Below are 18,897 nucleotides of genomic sequence, written 5' to 3'. Positions count from 1 at the left end.
TAGATGTGCACGCGCCGTGTCGCGCTCTGCGTACACGATATTTTACGGAAATTTATTTTCACGTCGAATATCATCGCTTGTGTTTTCGGACACAGAAAATACGAACCTGTCCACGTGAATGAGAAGGTTAGTATTCGATCCTCAAAAATATTTCACAGTTACGAATACACTCGTATGTATGCGCAACACGGCCTTCATCGACATTTCGATCCAGTACAAGTGATATTTGTATGAATAAATTTTCGTCAAATTTGATACGAAGAAAAATTTAACATTACAAAAGGCAAGATATATTTCTAAAATATTGGGCGGTTTTAACGAATTTCTTCAATTTAGACAAAGAAATTGTATACGTATATTTGACATATATTTCTGAGATTATAAATGTAAAAAATATGACATTCTAATTTAATTAGTGACATAAAATTCGCAATTTATGCGTGATTCGTGCCATCATACGAATGTTAATTTATTCGCTTAATTAGAAGGTTTGAGGCGATAGATGACTCATAGAGACTTATCTTCCGTATGTTAGCTGTAATGTAGATCGATAATTCAAAACAGAACTCGCGCGAAGTGGATTAAAGTTGCAGTTTTACTTTTAGTCTCACCTTTCCCTTCGACTTTGATGCTTTCTCCATTTTACCGAAGGGGTGAAAATAAATTAACTTTAATAAACGTAACTAATATAAATATGATAATAATATCGTCCGAAGTAAATAATTAAAAATATCGCGGCGTAATTCTTCCTGAACATACAAAATTTCTATATTATTAGTCTTTATATAATAATTTCTTCGGTATTACTATATCGCAATATTTTTATCGGTATTTCAAAACGTATTAATGAAGATTGTTAAAACAAAACATTTAAATTATAAATATGTAAGTACGTCAGTTTCATGCAGAAGGGTCCATTGTACCTGTAGTCCACGCCCAAATATAAATATAGATAGATATTATCTATTGTTTCCTTAAAAATCAGTACAGTTCCCCGGGTCGGTATTGGCCGTAACATTGCAAAAACAAAAATGAATTCCACGATGAAATATTCTGACGGTTACAAAACTGTATAAATATGCTTTCAACGTAATGACTAAACGATAAAAGGAACATTATATTAAAAATATAGAGGGGAATCATCGATCCTAAAAATAAGAAAAAGGAAATGTCTTTACGCTAAACAAAAATTACATAAAACATGTTATCATTCAGACCTCGCTATCTTCAAACTCCTTCTCAATCGTATCACGCTCACCGTGACACGTCAAAAACAAAACACCACCCTAACTCTCTCGGGCTTCAAAATCCCAGGATTATCAGAAACGCGCACAAATCTTTTAATTCCTCTTCCCTTTTCCCTGAAATCCCTCTTCCATCATGAGTCATTCTTCGTGGGTAATAAAAACCAGTCATCCTATCGTTTCTCAGAATATCAGTTCTAAAACCAAGCTACTCCAACAATCGATATCCCGTCGATTCGACCCCTGGTTGCGCCACTTCCCCTCAAGTGCATCATCCTGTGAAATCCTTCGTTACCTGCAGGGACGGGGGCCCTTCTTTCGTCGTACGACCATCGAAACAGCATTGTCCCTGGCGTCATGGTCGTCGTCACCGTCTTGATCGTCGGCGTCGTGGTCGTCGTTGGTTCCTTTTCCAGCGACGTCTATTCCGCGCAAGCCCCGGACGTTACTATTGATCGGAGCATTTCGTCCGATGGTCGCCTCAGAATACCACGAACGGTCCGCACGCCGTAAATATTCGTTCAGTGCGTCGTGGCCGAGTAACTTACGCGGATAAAAGCGTCCAAATAGACGGAGGAAAACGTGGCCGAACATGGTCGGAGGAGTGACGGAAGACGGACCTGTGATTCGACCCGTCGATTTCGGTGAGTGGACTACGTTTACGTGAAATTCCACTTGCCTTAGCCTTTTTTGCGTATCTTCTTCGAACCGGGCAATCCTCGTGATTCAACCGACATCGATCCTCCTTCGCAACCACAATTCCGAGCTCTTTGCTCGATTTACGCGATTACACCATCGTGCATCGCTTCTCCTTCTTTCGGGAATAATTCGATTTCGAAGATGCCATTCGACCGATTCGAATGGGACACTGGTTCGGGATTGAGGAAATCGTGGCGCCGATAACCGCAGACAGCTGTTACACCGCGTAATCTTGTGCGTTTCGTGACTGGGTGTTTCCATCGATTGCGATCGCTTTTATTTTATTTCTTCTCGTTGTTTGTAGCTGCTTGTAGTTAAATCAATGTAAATTACTTTCGAATTTGTTCTCGTTGTTTCGTACCGTTAGCTGCTTGTAGATGAGTCAACGTAGACTAACTACTTTAGAATTATACATGTAATCGCAATGGTTGATGAATGGTTTAATAAATTGCTTCAATTCGACAATGTATGCATATAGTGGAAGATGATTGATTTTACGGCTAACGACACACAACAACATGTGATATTTGTCAGTCGATGCTTGTATTATCAGTATCAATTAGTTCACGTATATACGTAGATTCGACGGTTGATGCTGTTTTGGGATGTTTTGGGGTCGACGTTGCGAACTCATACGGTTCCATAACTCGTTATAGGGAAACTTGATGACCATGTTATTCGTGATAGAGTATAAACTTAAACACAGCACCCTGAATAAGGAATGAAATTCGAGTGTTTCTTATAACATTTCAACGAAAACGTTATTAAGACAGATATGAAAATAGCATAAATTGTATTTTAGCAACATCGCGTGACTTTTATTGGAACTCGTCTTATTTTTGATCGATTCGTGACGTTTACGAGGTTTGATTAAACTAGCAAATAAGACGCGCACGTTGTCACGATGATTCAACGTTGCCAGGATTTGCTATTAGTCAGCAATGAGAGGCTAACCTTCCTATGAAATTCAAATCTTCTCTGATCGATATGTATTTTCGTCTTCGTACGAATTAATTTCTTCGATGCTAATTGCGCAAAAAGTATAACTAAAGATTTTAGATAGATATTTTCCTGGCCTGAAGTTCTCATTAACTACAACCGGTTGCCACTTGCATTCAAGCGCGTAATGGAATTAAAACACGCGATAAGAAATTAAATTAAAAAATATTCATTTTATAATCAGTGAGAAGAGTAGGTTAAAATATAAAACTGAGGATGTTAAATTAAGAGAAGAAAGATGTGTTTAATCTTTGTCGTAAGTTGAGGTCTTAAGAGCAAGAAAATTAAAAAATACGACACATATTTACAAAATGTTATAAGAAATACGATGATATCTTCCAACGTCATATACTTATATATACGCATGTAAGTACAGTAGTTTTAAACATAAAATACACATACTTGATTACTAATTCCTCCATAATGATCGTTCACAAGCGAAATGCGTATTAAAAACAAAAATTCAGTGAAATGTCGATAAATAAAAAATAACAGAATTTCAAGGAAAAATATGCATGAATTTCAGTGTCGACGACGACCGTAGTCGCACTATGTATAGGAGCCGTTTTCCTACTTTGCGCCGTCGCCATGACCTGGTGGCTTTGTCGACGACGTCGTGAACACACCAAGCTGAACTCCGACAAGTCCCTGGCGTTCAGGCCGCCCCACAGAAAACCGACAGCAGTTAAAAGTCCCGGTAGTACCAGCCACTACCTGAAGAAAAGTCCCAGCCCGACCGGACTAGCCAAGAGTCCTCCTGGTTCAGGTGGACAGACGCCCAGCCCGACCGGATCCCAGTCGTCGAATCCTGGATCACAGCCAAGAACACCTCAGGGTACAGGTATAAATCTTCGTTCAAGTACGTTTATTAACTCCCCTTTCTAATCTAATTCTAACAATCAAGTCGGTCGAAAATGCACAATTTTGTTTTCAGTGGAATTATTTCCTGGCTATATATTAATGCATTCTTCTGTAATTTTAACTCTATATCATACGTTTATAATACGACAAAATGCAAAACACAAGGTAGGAAATGAAAAAAGTAAGCGTTTTTTTATAAATACGAAAACGTGATTGTTTATTTTGTACGAAGAATGAATTAAAAATGGTTGGTTGGCGGTTGACACGGACTTGTGCGCTTTCAACGATTAGCTGAATAACACGAGCGTTAAGGGCTAACACGTCGATAACCATTTAACTTGTACAAAATTTATTATTCCGGTTATTACTTCCGTAATTGGATACAAGAATCGGATAAATTTTAACATCTTTACTTTCACTATCAAACATTTGACTATTTAGCCGTCGGTATCGCGTCGTAAGAAACGAGTGAAGATATATATACAAGCTTCTTTCTACAACCTTGATAGCTGAAAGACGTTTGCTACGGTTTAACTTAGAAGCGACATTTCCGTCCTCTCTTGGAAGTTCATTTAAAATTTATTCCGATTCTACATAAAAGACAGTAGTCGCGGAAGGAAAAATTCTTGCTGTACAACGAGAAATTAGGACAAATAAATTCTAAAGTACTAACCACGTAAAATAATGAATATGGTTGATAGAAATTACTTTAAATTACTAAATGACTGAATGTACTCGGTAGAAATTATTCCTAAGCCAGAGTATTAACATGTTAGAAGAGACTGGCTTATCGATGATTAAAATATCGGTTGCTCGTTCAATCAACTACAGGCACCCCGGCTCAGACACCTTCTGGCGAGGTTACTCTAAGCATCGAGAATGAACGGGACAAGGCGGAAATTGAGAACAACGAGAAAACAGAACGCGAAAAGAACCACGGAACAGAGAATAACAAAGGCGATATGGGTCAATTGGTATTCAAATTGCGGTACGTAAACGAACAAAATGCACTCGGAGTGACAGTGGTGAACTGCAAGGGTCTACCTGCGAGAGCTACCAGCGATCCTTACGTGAAATTGAAGTTGTTGCCGGATAAACAACACCAAGCGAAGACCAGGGTACTCAGAAACACCAGAGACCCCGTCTATGATGAAGATTTCACGTTCTTTGGAATATCGAAGGACCAGCTACAGGTAACAAATTCTTTCTACTTTTTGTCTTTTAAAAAGCAACAATTAAATTACAGATTTTTATTTGTTTATTTCTTTTTGCTTTAATTTGTCGTTAATAATTAAATGGTATTCGAATGTTAAGAGCGTGAATCTTAAGAGTTTGTTATGGACAATAGAGAATTACGATCGAAAGTGAAATTACAATGGTATCCAATAATTCGCTTGAGATTACTTCTTTATTATTTACTTTCTTTATTGTCATCTCAAAACGAAGTGATAACAAATAATCGACGTTAAAACTAATAACTATAACGTTAAAGTGACGATACGGTACAATATTTCTTGCTTAAGCTGCGTTAATACTTTTGTAAATATTTTTATCGTTTCGTGTTTCGATATATGTTATTGTTATTAATCAGACTCCGTTGCATGAAATGTTTGATTATTTTATGTCCATAGAAAAAGATGTATATGTGATGAATTTATAAAGATAAAAAAGAGAATGAAGATTTTGTAATATATATAATATTTTAAATTCAAACTGAATTAAGTTCAGGACATAAATATTCTAAATTTAGAATTAGCTGAGTTCAAGATATAAATAAATATAAAGATTAGATGAATTAGAAAACGAATCGAGATATCTCATCGAAACGTATTTTTTCGTTATCGTTCACAGAAAATCAGTCTGCACTTTATAGTGCTCAGCTTCGATAGATATTCTCGGGACGATATTATCGGTGAACTGACATGTGCACTTTCATCGGTGCCCGATTTGGAGAACGCTGATAACCAGGAGATATCATTGTGTCGAAAAATATGCCCTAGGAGTCTAAAGGTAAGAAACAAAACACTAATGAATAATTAACTTTTTCAAGTTACTCTACTAATAGCTTGCAATTTTTGTCGAATTTCACAATTAGCGTTAACAAACGTTCGTTAAACCATTTTCCGAAAAATGTTATTTCTCCGTTCTCACACGCAACACAACGCAGCGAACAAAGATAATGCGGAGAATAGAAATTACAAAAAATTAACGTAATTTGTATATTAACTTTTTTACAGCTCCTCGTGAAAGGAAGAAAGATACTAGAACGAATTTTATTTAATTAATTATCTAGCAAATAGATTGATCATCCAAAGCTATATCTTCCTTTAAGAAACCATGAGAGCTTTTCGTAATATCAATAGGAAAAGGTACACGTTTGTTAATGTGGCAAAACTTGATGAAAAAGAGAAAAAGAAGGAGGCTAAAAATCCGGTCAATTTTATTTTTCCGTTCTAATTATTATTAACAAAGCGTTATTCGAGCTTCAATACAATAAAATTCGAACGCGCGATGCAATAGAAATACTTTTTGCATTTTCTTTCCTACGAACTGCTCTAAACGTCGCGTTGAAGGAATTAAAAAAAATGATATCTTGATAACTATACAAATAGTATAAAATCTCTATCTTTTTATGACTTGCCAATTTACTTGTCAAAAAAGAACGTTATATTTTATAGTGAAAGAAAAATTGAAATCATGTATGTGATTATAGATTCAATCACAAGGCAGAGGTGAGCTGCTAGTCTCCCTTTGTTGGCAACCGATCAACAGCAGATTGACGGTGGTTGTGCTGAAGGCGCAGAATTTACCGAAGATGGACGTGACTGGGCTGGCAGATCCATACGTCAAGATCTATCTTTTGTATAACTCTCAGCGCATAGCGAAGAGGAAGACGCGCGTGAAGAAACGCACCCTTAGTCCGGTCTTTAACGAATCATTTGGTTTTGACATCCCGAACGGTGCTGATGGTCTTAACAACGTCAGCCTCGAGTTTATGCTGATCGATTGGGATCGTGTTACAAGAAACGAGGTACGTACCTTCAACCGCGTTTCTAGCTTACTACGTGTCACTTTCGTTCCCCCATTTTGATCAGTAAATTCAAGTATTTCTCCAACGTGCAACTTTCATTTGCAAATTTGTCTCCTTAGAAATTATAATTTAATTACTAATATATTCTTATATACATATATAGCAGTTAGGGTAGATATTTTATTTATTTTCCATCCCTTTACGAACGAAATGTTACATTTGCAAAACAAACGTTTTGTCGACTTTTCGATATCACAGTAATATTTCAACCTCGGTCATATGTGATTAATAGTTTTTCAGTTAAATAACGATAATTAACAATTTTCGATATAGTAAGTTTACCGATAAAGTTTCGTGTATTTATATTTTGTGTTCAAAACCACCCATCGAATTATCTTTTCAATTTTTGTACACCATCCATGAAACCATTCATTGCTTGCGTTTCACCAAAAGATCAATTTCTAACTTGTTTTTCACGCGCACGATCTATAGGTAACGCATATATATGTGGATAATCACTGCATTATTTAGCGTTTCGTTACTATCCTAGTTAGAAGTGTATTTTTAAGTGGTTTTTTATTAATGAAGGTAAAATTTTGGAATTAACTTTAGGATAATTTCTCTGGTTCATGACTTTTAGTTATAGTTTGAAATTTTTTAAATAATTTCTTTTCAAATGAAAATAAAACCTTTTAATAATCGTTATATAGTATGTAATTATTGGTAACGTTTGCATTCGTCAATCTTTTGAAATTCTAATTTGAATTAAATTAAAAGTTATAATATTAAAATTTAATAAAATTAAAATAAATTTGAAAGTTAAATTTTAGATTATAATTTTAAATTATAATGTTACATTTTTAGTAAGCAACGTATAAAAGCAAATCGGAAAGAGAAAAATCAGTTTCGTGAGATCTGTAAAAAAACCTAAGAATTCCTTCTACAGTTAAAGATATTAAGATGTAACGTAGTATTATGTTACAAATCCTTCTCGCAATATGCAAAACGCGAAGCTAAGAATTTCTAGGAATATACCTACTAGGTAATTTCGTTCGTACTAGTGTTAGTCAACAAAAATGTATGTGATTGATCGAACAATTAAGTCATGCACATGCATACAGTGGTGCGTGTGTACGTATCATACTGTACGACCCTCAAACTGTAACACTATAGACAGGTATAGCGTGACACGACTGAAAGTCGTAGACTCGCACGGTGTAGCGTGATTTTTCATCATTTTCTTACGTAACATAACACTAACTAAGCATGGCGAACTCTCGTTCGATCGATAAATCAATCCGTGAACAATCCGAATTTTCAAAATGATTACCGCATGTCACGTTTTTATTTAGCTGTACGAAATACTCTATGAAATTAGGTCAAATTATATCCATGACATACCGAATAAATTCAAATAGTAATTTGATTAATCAAATAAAATCAAACGAAACAAAGCTGATAGCAGATCATTTAGTTTCGGTTTTTCTACAAAGAACACCAAGCGATATAATAATAATGTAAAATTAAAAAAATATAATAACAATATAAATTTGAACATTTGAAAGATTTTAATACGTTTACACATCGAAATAATGAGAAACGCTTTTAATAGGAAATATACGTAATGATAAATCACCGATTATTTCGTAAATTATTCAGAATTTCCAGCTTTCAAGTGGAAGATCTTGCGAGATGACGAAATTAACTTAAAACTGATTAATTACGTAATTATTCTATCCGTTAGACATACGCTTATACTGTATAATAGCCACTTACTTTACCTTCTATTTTAAAGTCAAAGTATTTATATGTAGACATATGATACATACATACAACATTTTTACAAATAACATAATCGAAGAACAATTAAAATCTCTTTTGAACTCGTCTCGTCTTATCTCGCGATTGATCTTTTACACTCCAGAAACTATAACAATTGTCAATTAACCAATTAGTTTCAGAGAAGTCGTAGTTCGATAAACTGCTCTGTAAACAAGATAGAATCGACAAAAAATATATTTCTCGTACCCATTATGCACATAATTGTACATTTTTTAGGTGATTGGACGACTCGAATTCGGTGGACCGAATTGTCAAGGATCCGCTTTGAATCATTGGAGGGAAGTTTGTAGCTCACCGCAGAGGCAGATCGCCGATTGGCACAAATTAAGGGAGTAAAACTAGTCTCTCCCAGCCCTGTCAACTTTCCTAGAATCCCGTCTCCAACTATCCAAATGCCCCACGTCCTTCTCCATTGCGAAACCACTGATTCACCCCTTGAAACCCTACGATGAAGTAGGGTATCTGTTTTGTAAACCTAATACTCGATGTATATTAGGCTTGAAACGAGTGGCGGCACGTCCACCCGCGATCGATGCCACTGCGTATACACCGTGTGAAATGTTACCGTCTACTACTGTCTAGTAGTCGTCTAACCGTGTTACGTGTCGGCATTGTCGGTACGAGGCGTGCACTACGAAGAGCTACTTCTAATTATCCGATCAATTCTGAACGCAGTTCGACTCGATAGCGAAACCACACCTGTTTTTCGTTTGGACACTGAACAAATTGAGATTATCGATCTTCCTCGTCAGTTCCAGTTCATTGCGTAAGTTTTAAGCTTTCGTATTTTAAGTTTTAAGATTTTCACGTAACAGAAACACGCAAAATAATACCCACTCCTCTGAAGATGATATTGATAGAGCTATGGATTTATACTATTGAGAGAAACAATTATTCGCTGAAAAAGATAATGGACAGTGAAGATAAATTCAGGATCAGTAAATCGTTCACTCTTCGAGCGTAGATCGCGTCTTCGTTGATCGCAGTGGCAAACGATCGCGAGAGAAACGCATACAAAATGCTTTACGATATAAATATAGTTGTTAAGATTTCCGACCAGGTGGCAAAGGGAGGAGGAAAATGAAACAGTTAAATACAAAGCTAATTTGCCGATTATTGAACATTGCTGCACAGGGTCGTACTATAGAAAAGCAATGCTTTTAATCGGAAAGTTGAAAGAAGAATTCTTGATACTTAAGTGTATTTCGAATCCCATGCAAAACCTTTGGTTTATAATATTTCATAATGCATGTAGTTTGATTTGAAAAAGTTGCGAAAACTTACCCCGAAACGAGCAAATTTAAATATTTGATCAGCAATTAATAAAACTCTCACTAAAGTATAGTACATGAAAATTTATCTTAATCTTTGATTTATCTACTTTTCAATTTCGGTCATTGACTTCAATGATAAAAGCTTAAAGCTAATCTACGTGAATGTTTACGAAGGACCTTGTTTTGAACAATACATTTGTATTTTACGAAACAAGAGCGTTTCAATGAAAGTTTGTTACAGTTAAAAAATAACGTATGAAATTTGTATTCCATTTAACTCGTTCGGTTCTTTTTTAATGCAATCAAATGTGCTGGGAAAATTTCGCACGACCCTGTCAGATCACAAAAACCATCGGTTTTGGTGAAGTTAATGTGAATTAATCGTCAAAAGAATATCGAAAATCACGCGACACACTCGCAACTGTGTTTATCTCGTTCGTTGTGTAAATGCAAGAATCTCTCCAAAATATTCGTCGAACAACAAATTACGATAATCGGGAACAATCTTTTAATATAATTTTCAGTCAGTCTCTACTCTTGGGGAAAGAGAAAAGAAAAGGAAAACAAGAGAGAGGGAGATATAGTGGAAAAGAGAAAATAGAGTATTTAGTTTTGCTTCGATTGCTATTTCTTAATATTTACAATACACAGGATTCGGAGAATTAATAGAACTCTCCAAAGAGATATATATATATATATATATATTAATAGATAAACGAATAGAATGCGGTTTTGGAGCGATTCTTGTATAGAACGTATGCAAAGACCGGAAGACGTGGAGATAATACCGCTAATATCAAAAGCATTGATCTAGTTAAAAACAATAATACGATTATTCGTTCCTGTTGCAAAATTTTCTAACTCCGCGTCAACTGGCTGAACGACAATTATAACTCGATAATTAATAATAAGGAAAGTTACGATCGCTGGTGAATACAGATTTCAGCGTCGACTTTTCGGAATATCGAAAAACTTCAAATAAAAATGCTTCTCCTCGAGATAAAATTCTTGGAGAACATTGAATAAGATTCTTGACGTGCTCCGGGAAAAAAGCACTGTAACAAATGCATAGGAGGGAAGACACAGTATTGCTATAAAAGCTTCATGGTGCATTGAATTATTGAATTATCATTATTGTTGAATTATTTGCGTTATATTTGTTGATTTTTCCTTCAAATTCATATATGATTGCCTTTACTTGCTTTAACGAAAGCGAAGCATTTTCTTCTTCGTGTCATTAATAATTGTGGAACGGGGTCGAGGAATTGTGACGTTGTTTTGAAGTGCCAACGGAGACCGCTTCGCGATTGTAAATATGTAATTTACGTTTAAATGGAGGGGGGAAAAAGAATGATACGATGCTCTTTATTTAGTTACGACGAACCCATTGTGGTTTCAATTGCGATTAATGGAAAAATTAGAATTTATGACTATAGTTTATGAAAAGATTCCATTTACACAGAGTGCAACAAGAGATCAACCATTAAGTAGTGGATCTTGTTGAAATGTTTCCAGTAATAGTCGATATTGTTGAAATGGTAGAAAAGATAGCAAAACACCGCTTTCAACGAATGAAAGTATTGTCGACTCTGCTTTACACTATTTAATTAAATATATTACTTTGAAAATGAAGATTTGTTACTTAGCAGTGTATTGATGTACCTATTGTTATCAATAGAGGATTATTTTTATTCTATTATCGTTGTACGTCTGAATTATTTGACAAACTTAGATATATACGTAAGGGTACGATTAAAAACGATCCTATAATTCTTTAGAAGGGAAGTTAATAGCTTCTTAATCTGTTTCACCGGAAAGTAAATTAATGTAGATAAATATGCACACGAGATATCGGCAATCGATACAATGAATTTAAATCGTATAAGAATGAGGAGTTTCTGTTTAAAGGCCCCGTTCGCATGTGCCGCAAATACAACACTGCAATGAATAACGAATATCGATTAAGTATTATGGTAGGCTCGAATTCACCGAAACTTTAAAGTTACTTTAAACTTGAGATAACCTTTAACATACGGAACTTATACACGTGGATCAATTATGAGAATATCAGCTTCGTGACTAAACTGTAAAGTACACTAGATTACCACAGCATAACCGACCACTGCTAATTACAAAATATTTGCTATGTTTGGAACATTTTTTCTGACGATGTGTTTAACGAAACATAGCGAGAGTCTCACGGTGAACGCAACAGAAATGTTCCTAGAAAGTAATCACGCATAACTCGATTAAGCGAATATTTTTAATGTATCGAACGTTTGATGAAAGGCAGAGCAACGTTTTTCAATGCAAAGTTACAAAAGTTTCACATTTTAGACATTATACATTTCAAAATATAATTTGTAGATTATTGACAAACTTACAGTGAGTCCGACCTAGATTGCAATTTCATTCAATAAATCTCGTTTACTTATTCCGTCACCTCGATTTAATTCAGATCCAAAGTTTAGAAAGTTCCAGTTCCAAGTAAATCGACGTTAATATATTTCTTGTTTATGTAAAAGCAAGACTACCAACCACGTAATGTTGCATTTCATGACGAATGTCGAAGTAATGAAATTGTAATACAGATGCATTCGTAAGGTTATAAATATCAATGAAAGTGTTAAATAACATGCATCAATTATACCTTAAATACGAAGTATAAGTGAAAGCGAAAATAAGTCACATAATTATTTAACCGAAAAAGAGAATTTAAAACACGTAGATCGAATCAAGCAAAGCATGAATGAAATTTATTGGCTTTTATGAAAGTTTGAATTGGTTAATGACGTGATATATCAGAACGGAATAAAAAGCACCGCCACAGAGGGTCGTATTAAACCAAGCAAAAATGTAATCTGTATTTCCTGTCCGTAAAAGGAAAGCGCCTGACGTGTAAAACGTTTAAATACATATGCGTGTCAGTCGGTAACTGGTAAGATATAAAGCGATTGCTTATTTTTTTATCGTAACTTTTCGCTCCATCGTCCTTCCTTTGCGAAAGATGCAATGGCAAGACCAGAAAGAGAGCTGCTAAGACAAAGGGAGAAACGAATTCTTTGCAAAAGAGGAAGATGCAACGACAAAATGTGGGCATAGGTCAGCACCAAAAAAAAACGAAAGTAACAACAGGTACATCGTAATATATCACAAAAGAAATTCAAAAAATACACCGAATACATAAATTTTCGTAATTAAATATAGTAGAAAGAAAAGAGAGAAACCAGAAGATCGGTACTATTGCGCACCATGATGGAACGAAAGATAAAAATAAAACGGAATTACACGATCGAGAGTTTCAGGATATTTATTTAATTGCTATACAATTACAGATACAACTATATAAGAAACGACTATAATAAGTAGCACGTAGTAAAACATCTCATAAATATCATCTGTCGTTCTCCTTGAGCTTGCTATTAATCGTTCGACGATTTTCGAATAAGACAGCGATTTACCAATGCGAAAACCCAGCTTCGTGAGATCGACAGATGCGATGTAACATAATGAACGTCGGTATGGAATGCTGGAAAATCACCGTTCTTGTCACAGTTCCTTTCATCGTTTTTATTCTTTCATTTGTCGATAATTTCGCGGTTAGGGACTTTACAACAACGATTTTTTGTATTGAGATTTACGATGTAGTTGATACTCGTTTATGGAATATAGAAAAGAGATTCACTTCAATTGTTTAGAATCCAACCCTTCCCTGTTTTCCAATAAAATATAATACGTGAATTTATCATACATATTTAAATGCAATGAGTCGCTTAAAAATTATTTTCTAATTCACCATATATCGATATAATTTATTATTTTTCAACATTTTCTGTTTTATATGTATGTTTCAGAACGTATTTGTCGCTTGGTCCATAATTTTTCTGAGACATAACTGTCGATATAATAATTTTGACAACGATAAACTTTTTATTGTTCAATAAAACTTTACAATATAATAATTACACTTCCCAACGTACAATTTAAATTTGAGGTGTATACATAAGTAAAAAAAGATTATATACTAAAAATAATTGACTGTATTAATATATTGAAAAACGTTTCATTTGACATTAAAACAGCCTGACATTTTTTACAAAAGCAAATATCTACATGCGGTGCGACGATAATTAACATCGTTTAAGTTGGAAATGCAGTAAAAGATGCATAAATAATTTAGACATTTTATTTATTCCTAGATTAATTTATTTATAATTAATATATTTATTTATGGATTAATTCTATGTTATACCTTAAATATCGTATATTTTCAACTTAATAAATTAATAAGAATCTTTTACAAAATAAGTTTTCAATACTATTTCGCAATGCTATTTCACAAAAATAATTTGAAATAATTCATGACTTCCGTATCATGTTTCATATTGCAACGCCAGATTAAACAAACTACACATAACTCATAAGTTATGTAATAAGCTACTTTTATGTATAAACTCTTTAACAATACGAATAACCACGATAAGAAGTATTTTATTTTTGTGATAATTTTTATACTGGAAAAGATAATATAAATTTTCTACATTGTTTCTATGTCATCCTCTTTCGTTTTTGTTTTCATCTTTCTCTTCTGATCATTTTAATGTTGTGTTTTAAATGATGCAATCAATCGGCAGTTATAAATAAACTGTACTTCTTGAAATAAAAATATCTAACCGCACATTTAATATTTACAAAAACTAATGGCACTTATAAACCATTCATAAATATATACACATATAAATACCAATAAACTTTAATAAATTAATACGACATAACCACTAATATTTAAAAAAAAGTTGTTTAAAAAGATGGTATAAAAAATAATTCGTGAAGAAAAATGTTAACAGAGAAACTATACCACTGCACATATCAGTTTACATAAACTTAAAATTATAGATCTACAATTTATACGATTGTAATATTTTCGCATACATGTATTTTTACTATATCAATATTTTTAATCAAATATTAATTTAGATGTATTTATAATTTTAGTTTATTATTCGACTCGTCTTGTAAACAAACGATTTCTACACAGAAATTAATATGCGATAACGTGACAAGACACGTCAAACGATTTAGAAAAAAAAATAAGAAAGAAATCTAGACACTTTTAATATATAATGTTATTAATACTTTTCTTCACGAATAAAACCTGCGGTATAATAGAGTTATATTTAATACAGAGTTCGCAATTAATGATAAGCCTTGACAAGAAATCGGTGCTTTTCGAACATTCCGCATATCATGTACGCGTATAGACATGGCGTATGATGACATGTGTACGGTCAGATTTTAAGGCTGTGTGGTCAATAAAACAATGAAACGAGATAATTTTAATGATCTTTTTCAGACCTTTTTTATGGTAGCTATATTATTAGCTATATATACCAGGAAAATTTGACATTAAGAAAGAATACGATATACTAGTATAATACGAATTAATTACACTTTCAGATTACTGCAAGATTAACGCAAAAAAAGTTATTCCACCTTACAATAAACATTTATTTTTTCTTTTTTTGTTTATTCTTTCCTGCAATTACTAAACAATAAAATATCAATAATACACATACATACAACTATAAAAATATTTTATTATTAGATTTTGTTTACAAACTCTTTCGAGTGAAATACAAAAATGCATCGGTAGGAATGAATAAATTATGCGTTACGGAATACCAAATTATGTGAGTCGTCGTAACAGTACAAGCATTCCATTCATCTTTTTTAAACAAATCAGATGATTAAATGCAATATCAAGGATAAAGTAGCTAATGTTTCATGTGCTATTTTGTGTTTCAAACAAATTCATATACACATTTAATATAATATTTATATACAAATATGAACAATTTTATATAAATATTATTTAACATAACTTTCAACAGTAATATACATGAGTAAGATTTTTCCGTTATTCACTTGAAATATAAATTACAAAATAAATATTTCCAATAATGCATACATTTTTAAATGATATAAAACTATAGAGCTATATAATAATGAAACAGCATATAGTGCAAAAAAAAATTTTGACTAGTAACTAATTTTAAGTATTACTCGTAACAAAACAAGTTAGTGTGAAAAAGGATGTTATATACAAGGAAATATATACGTATCTTCAAATATAATGACACAAAGAAAGAAATGAATTAAGGAAACACTACACCTTTGGTCCACACTACATTGAACAATCAAATATGTTCAAATTTGTTTTAAAACAGTTACTGTTACCTATTGTTTGCTTAGACCATTAGACACATGTACATGAACAATGGTAATGCCAGATTGTCAACTTGATTTGTTTGTGCTTCAATAAATGACAACACGATACTCGATAATAAGCTTTGTAAAAATAACCAACCATTATCTACGTAGCCTATTAAAAAACATACATTAATTTTGTGGTGTACCAGTATATATTTTTTAAAAATAACAATTTTAATAATTAGTTATTTTAATCAGTATTTTATCAGACTTCCACAAGGATATTATTAAATATATTAAATATATTTAAATTTATATATATTTACAATATACATAAATTTAATTCATAAAAATTTAAGGGAAAAACTTTAAATAATACATACCCATAAATGCTAAAAGACATATTAATCCGATTTGGCTAAAAATACAAGCAATAGTTCCTTCAACAGACTTATCTGAATTGGTCCATTTATGAAAACCCCATCTACTACCAACAAAACTAGCAGCAGTATCACCCACACCAACTGTTAAGATACCACTAAGCAAAGCTAATAATGAAAGATTGTTGGTAGGCATCCAAAGTGGGAAAGACAAACCACAGAGCAAATAGAGAGGTGTTAAAGAAATCAAATTATCTTTCTCATCAGCAAACACAGAAAATCCCTGCTGTAATAATTCTCCAAGAGGCGATATTTGTAAGTACCTCATCAACTAAAAAAGTAAGAAATTATCAATAGAAAACTTAAAAATATCGTAAATATAAAATTCAAGAAAACTTAGTTTCTTAAACTTGATATACCTCAAGAAATACAAACAGTCCCATTATTACACCACTAGCTAGATACAACAATATGCGTTCATATATTAAACCAGGTATATACACAAGTACAGCCAATAAGTGAAACATTTTTCGAGTTGAAGATGTTGCTTGGAGATTTAATAATACCTGGTAGGTGACAACTATTACACCTAGTACTAAACATAAAGCCCAGTATCCAATTAACATGATCTGTAATATTTGTAACTGTTAAAAATAATTTGATACTTATATAAGAAATACTGCAAAATTATTGTTATGCGCACCTTATTTGTTTTATTGCAAACAAAGTAAAACGTCCAGATTACAGGATTTTGATCCAATAAAATATACATTAATGGTAAGACTACAATCAATAAAAGTGTGATTGTCATTAAATAAAAATTTCTGGCTAAGCGAAACATTGGAAAATAACTAGATATTAAACACACTGATATCACATATAACATTGCAACCTGAAATTATAATTTTCAATTATTGATCACATCAAATTTATTATTTGTAGAAGATTTCCTTTAGAATACCTGTAAAATAACTGTTGCAATATCGTCATCATGGATTGGTGGTAAATGATATCTTAGTGGCAAGTTTGTTACTACAGACATTAGAAACAAAATACATCCATGCATAACTGCTGTTGCTTCTCCAATTGTGAAACAACAAGGAAATGTAGACATCAATTGAAGAATACCCCATGTTCCTAAACTTCCGATACTTAAGCCCCATGTGACACTCACCAGTAATCCTGTTCTTATTTATCAAGAAATAAAATAATTTGCTTTAACTAAAATAATATGATTTTATAAAATAGATAATTAATATTTACATAAAAAAGTTGATTTAAACAAATCATATTATAAGACAAAACTTAATATAATTTAACTTTAATTAATTCATAAAATAATAAAGGATATTATTAACAATATAAAACTATATTTATAAATTGATATACCTTTATTTACTACAAGGAGGTATAATAAGGATGTTATTATAGCTGGTAAAAAATATATAGCTTGAAAATCTTTAACTGTCACTTTCTCAGTTGACAATTTCAAATATAAACATATGGAACTAATAACAAGACCAATTCCTGTGAGACCCACAATGAGGCAGATTTCAGAGTAACTAGCACCTTCCCTTAATAGAGTTAAAACTGCACTTAAACCTACTAATGTTCCAAGCCATAGTCCACTGTCAGCTTTTATACTGAAAATATTTCTTAATGTTAATATTTTTATATGGGACTTAGCTGAAGATAAATCATTATAAAAACACTTTTATTATAATAATGGTATCATTATAGTTATAAATAAGTAGCATAAAATAGATCAAACATACTAATAATTTATAATACATAATTGAATATTTTAAAATATTTATATATACATTATTTATACATACAAAATATTACAATATATTGAATAAAATTTAACATTACATAATTTTTAATGATGTAAATACAAAATTTAAACATATTAAATAGTTAATATTCTTAAACAGATTTCTAGGTTAAGTCACGTTGATCTTTACATTCATACACTGAATAATAAACATACCGATGTTTTATGCCATTATCTTTCAAACTTTGCAATATCCTTTCTTCTAAGTGTCTGTATTTGTTTAAAAGAAATTCCATTATTAATAAGGTACCTAAAAAAAACGCGTTCTACACCATCAATAACCACACCCCCGATCTTCTAAAACGGAAAACGTGAGTATGAAGTGTGAATGGGTAAATGGTGTGATATCGTTTGGAAAGATGAAACACTTTTTCCGCCGTATATTGCGTATTGTATGCATGTATAGTAAAATACGCAGTACAACATATATACATATGTACATAATAAAATATAATAATAAGCAAATGACGAAATATCTTAAAATATAGATTCGCTTTATTATAAATTTTAAAGCTTTATT

At 32.5% G+C, this 18,897-nt stretch overlaps 2 protein-coding genes across 2 annotated transcripts; one reads left to right on the top strand and one right to left on the bottom strand.

The window, feature by feature from the left end:
* The first annotated feature begins 1,691 nt into the window (after window positions 1-1,691).
* On the top strand, window positions 1,692-13,634 carry LOC117213610 (synaptotagmin-4). Its single transcript, XM_033459101.1, has 6 exons — window positions 1,692-1,888; window positions 3,469-3,783; window positions 4,635-4,996; window positions 5,655-5,813; window positions 6,517-6,834; window positions 8,893-13,634. Exons 1-6 carry the CDS (start codon window positions 1,837-1,839, stop codon window positions 9,010-9,012), a joined length of 1,326 nt encoding a protein of 441 aa, XP_033314992.1. The 5' UTR covers window positions 1,692-1,836; the 3' UTR covers window positions 9,013-13,634.
* A 1,463-nt stretch (window positions 13,635-15,097) lies between these two features.
* Window positions 15,098-18,790, bottom strand: LOC117213609 (dolichol kinase). The gene is made up of 7 exons (XM_033459100.1): window positions 18,534-18,790; window positions 17,930-18,183; window positions 17,502-17,722; window positions 17,244-17,432; window positions 16,960-17,169; window positions 16,544-16,871; window positions 15,098-16,332 (listed from the first exon to the last, which is right to left on the bottom strand). The coding sequence occupies exons 1-7, from the start codon at window positions 18,611-18,613 to the stop codon at window positions 16,199-16,201; spliced, it is 1,416 nt and encodes a 471-aa protein (XP_033314991.1). The 5' UTR covers window positions 18,614-18,790; the 3' UTR covers window positions 15,098-16,198.
* Window positions 18,791-18,897: the final 107 nt, after the last annotated feature.

Source organism: Bombus bifarius, unplaced genomic scaffold (assembly GCF_011952205.1).
Source record: "Bombus bifarius isolate JDL3187 unplaced genomic scaffold, Bbif_JDL3187 scf7180000009125, whole genome shotgun sequence".
Lineage (NCBI taxonomy): Eukaryota > Metazoa > Arthropoda > Insecta > Hymenoptera > Apidae > Bombus > Bombus bifarius.
This window is presented reverse-complemented; position numbering and strand designations above follow the sequence as displayed.

Coding starts and splice junctions, on each gene's coding strand:
- LOC117213609 (XM_033459100.1), bottom strand. CDS start 18,613: ATGGAATTTCTTTTAAACAAATACAGACACTTAGAAGAAAGGATATTG. Junction 17,723..17,929: donor CCTCCTTGTAGTAAATAAAG/GTATATCAATTT, acceptor AAATAAGAACAG/GATTACTGGTGAGTGTCACA. Junction 16,872..16,959: donor GACTGTTTGTATTTCTTGAG/GTATATCAAGTT, acceptor TTACTTTTTTAG/TTGATGAGGTACTTACAAAT.
- LOC117213610 (XM_033459101.1), top strand. CDS start 1,837: ATGGTCGGAGGAGTGACGGAAGACGGACCTGTGATTCGACCCGTCGAT. Junction 3,784..4,634: donor AAGAACACCTCAGGGTACAG/GTATAAATCTTC, acceptor AATCAACTACAG/GCACCCCGGCTCAGACACCT. Junction 4,997..5,654: donor TATCGAAGGACCAGCTACAG/GTAACAAATTCT, acceptor TATCGTTCACAG/AAAATCAGTCTGCACTTTAT.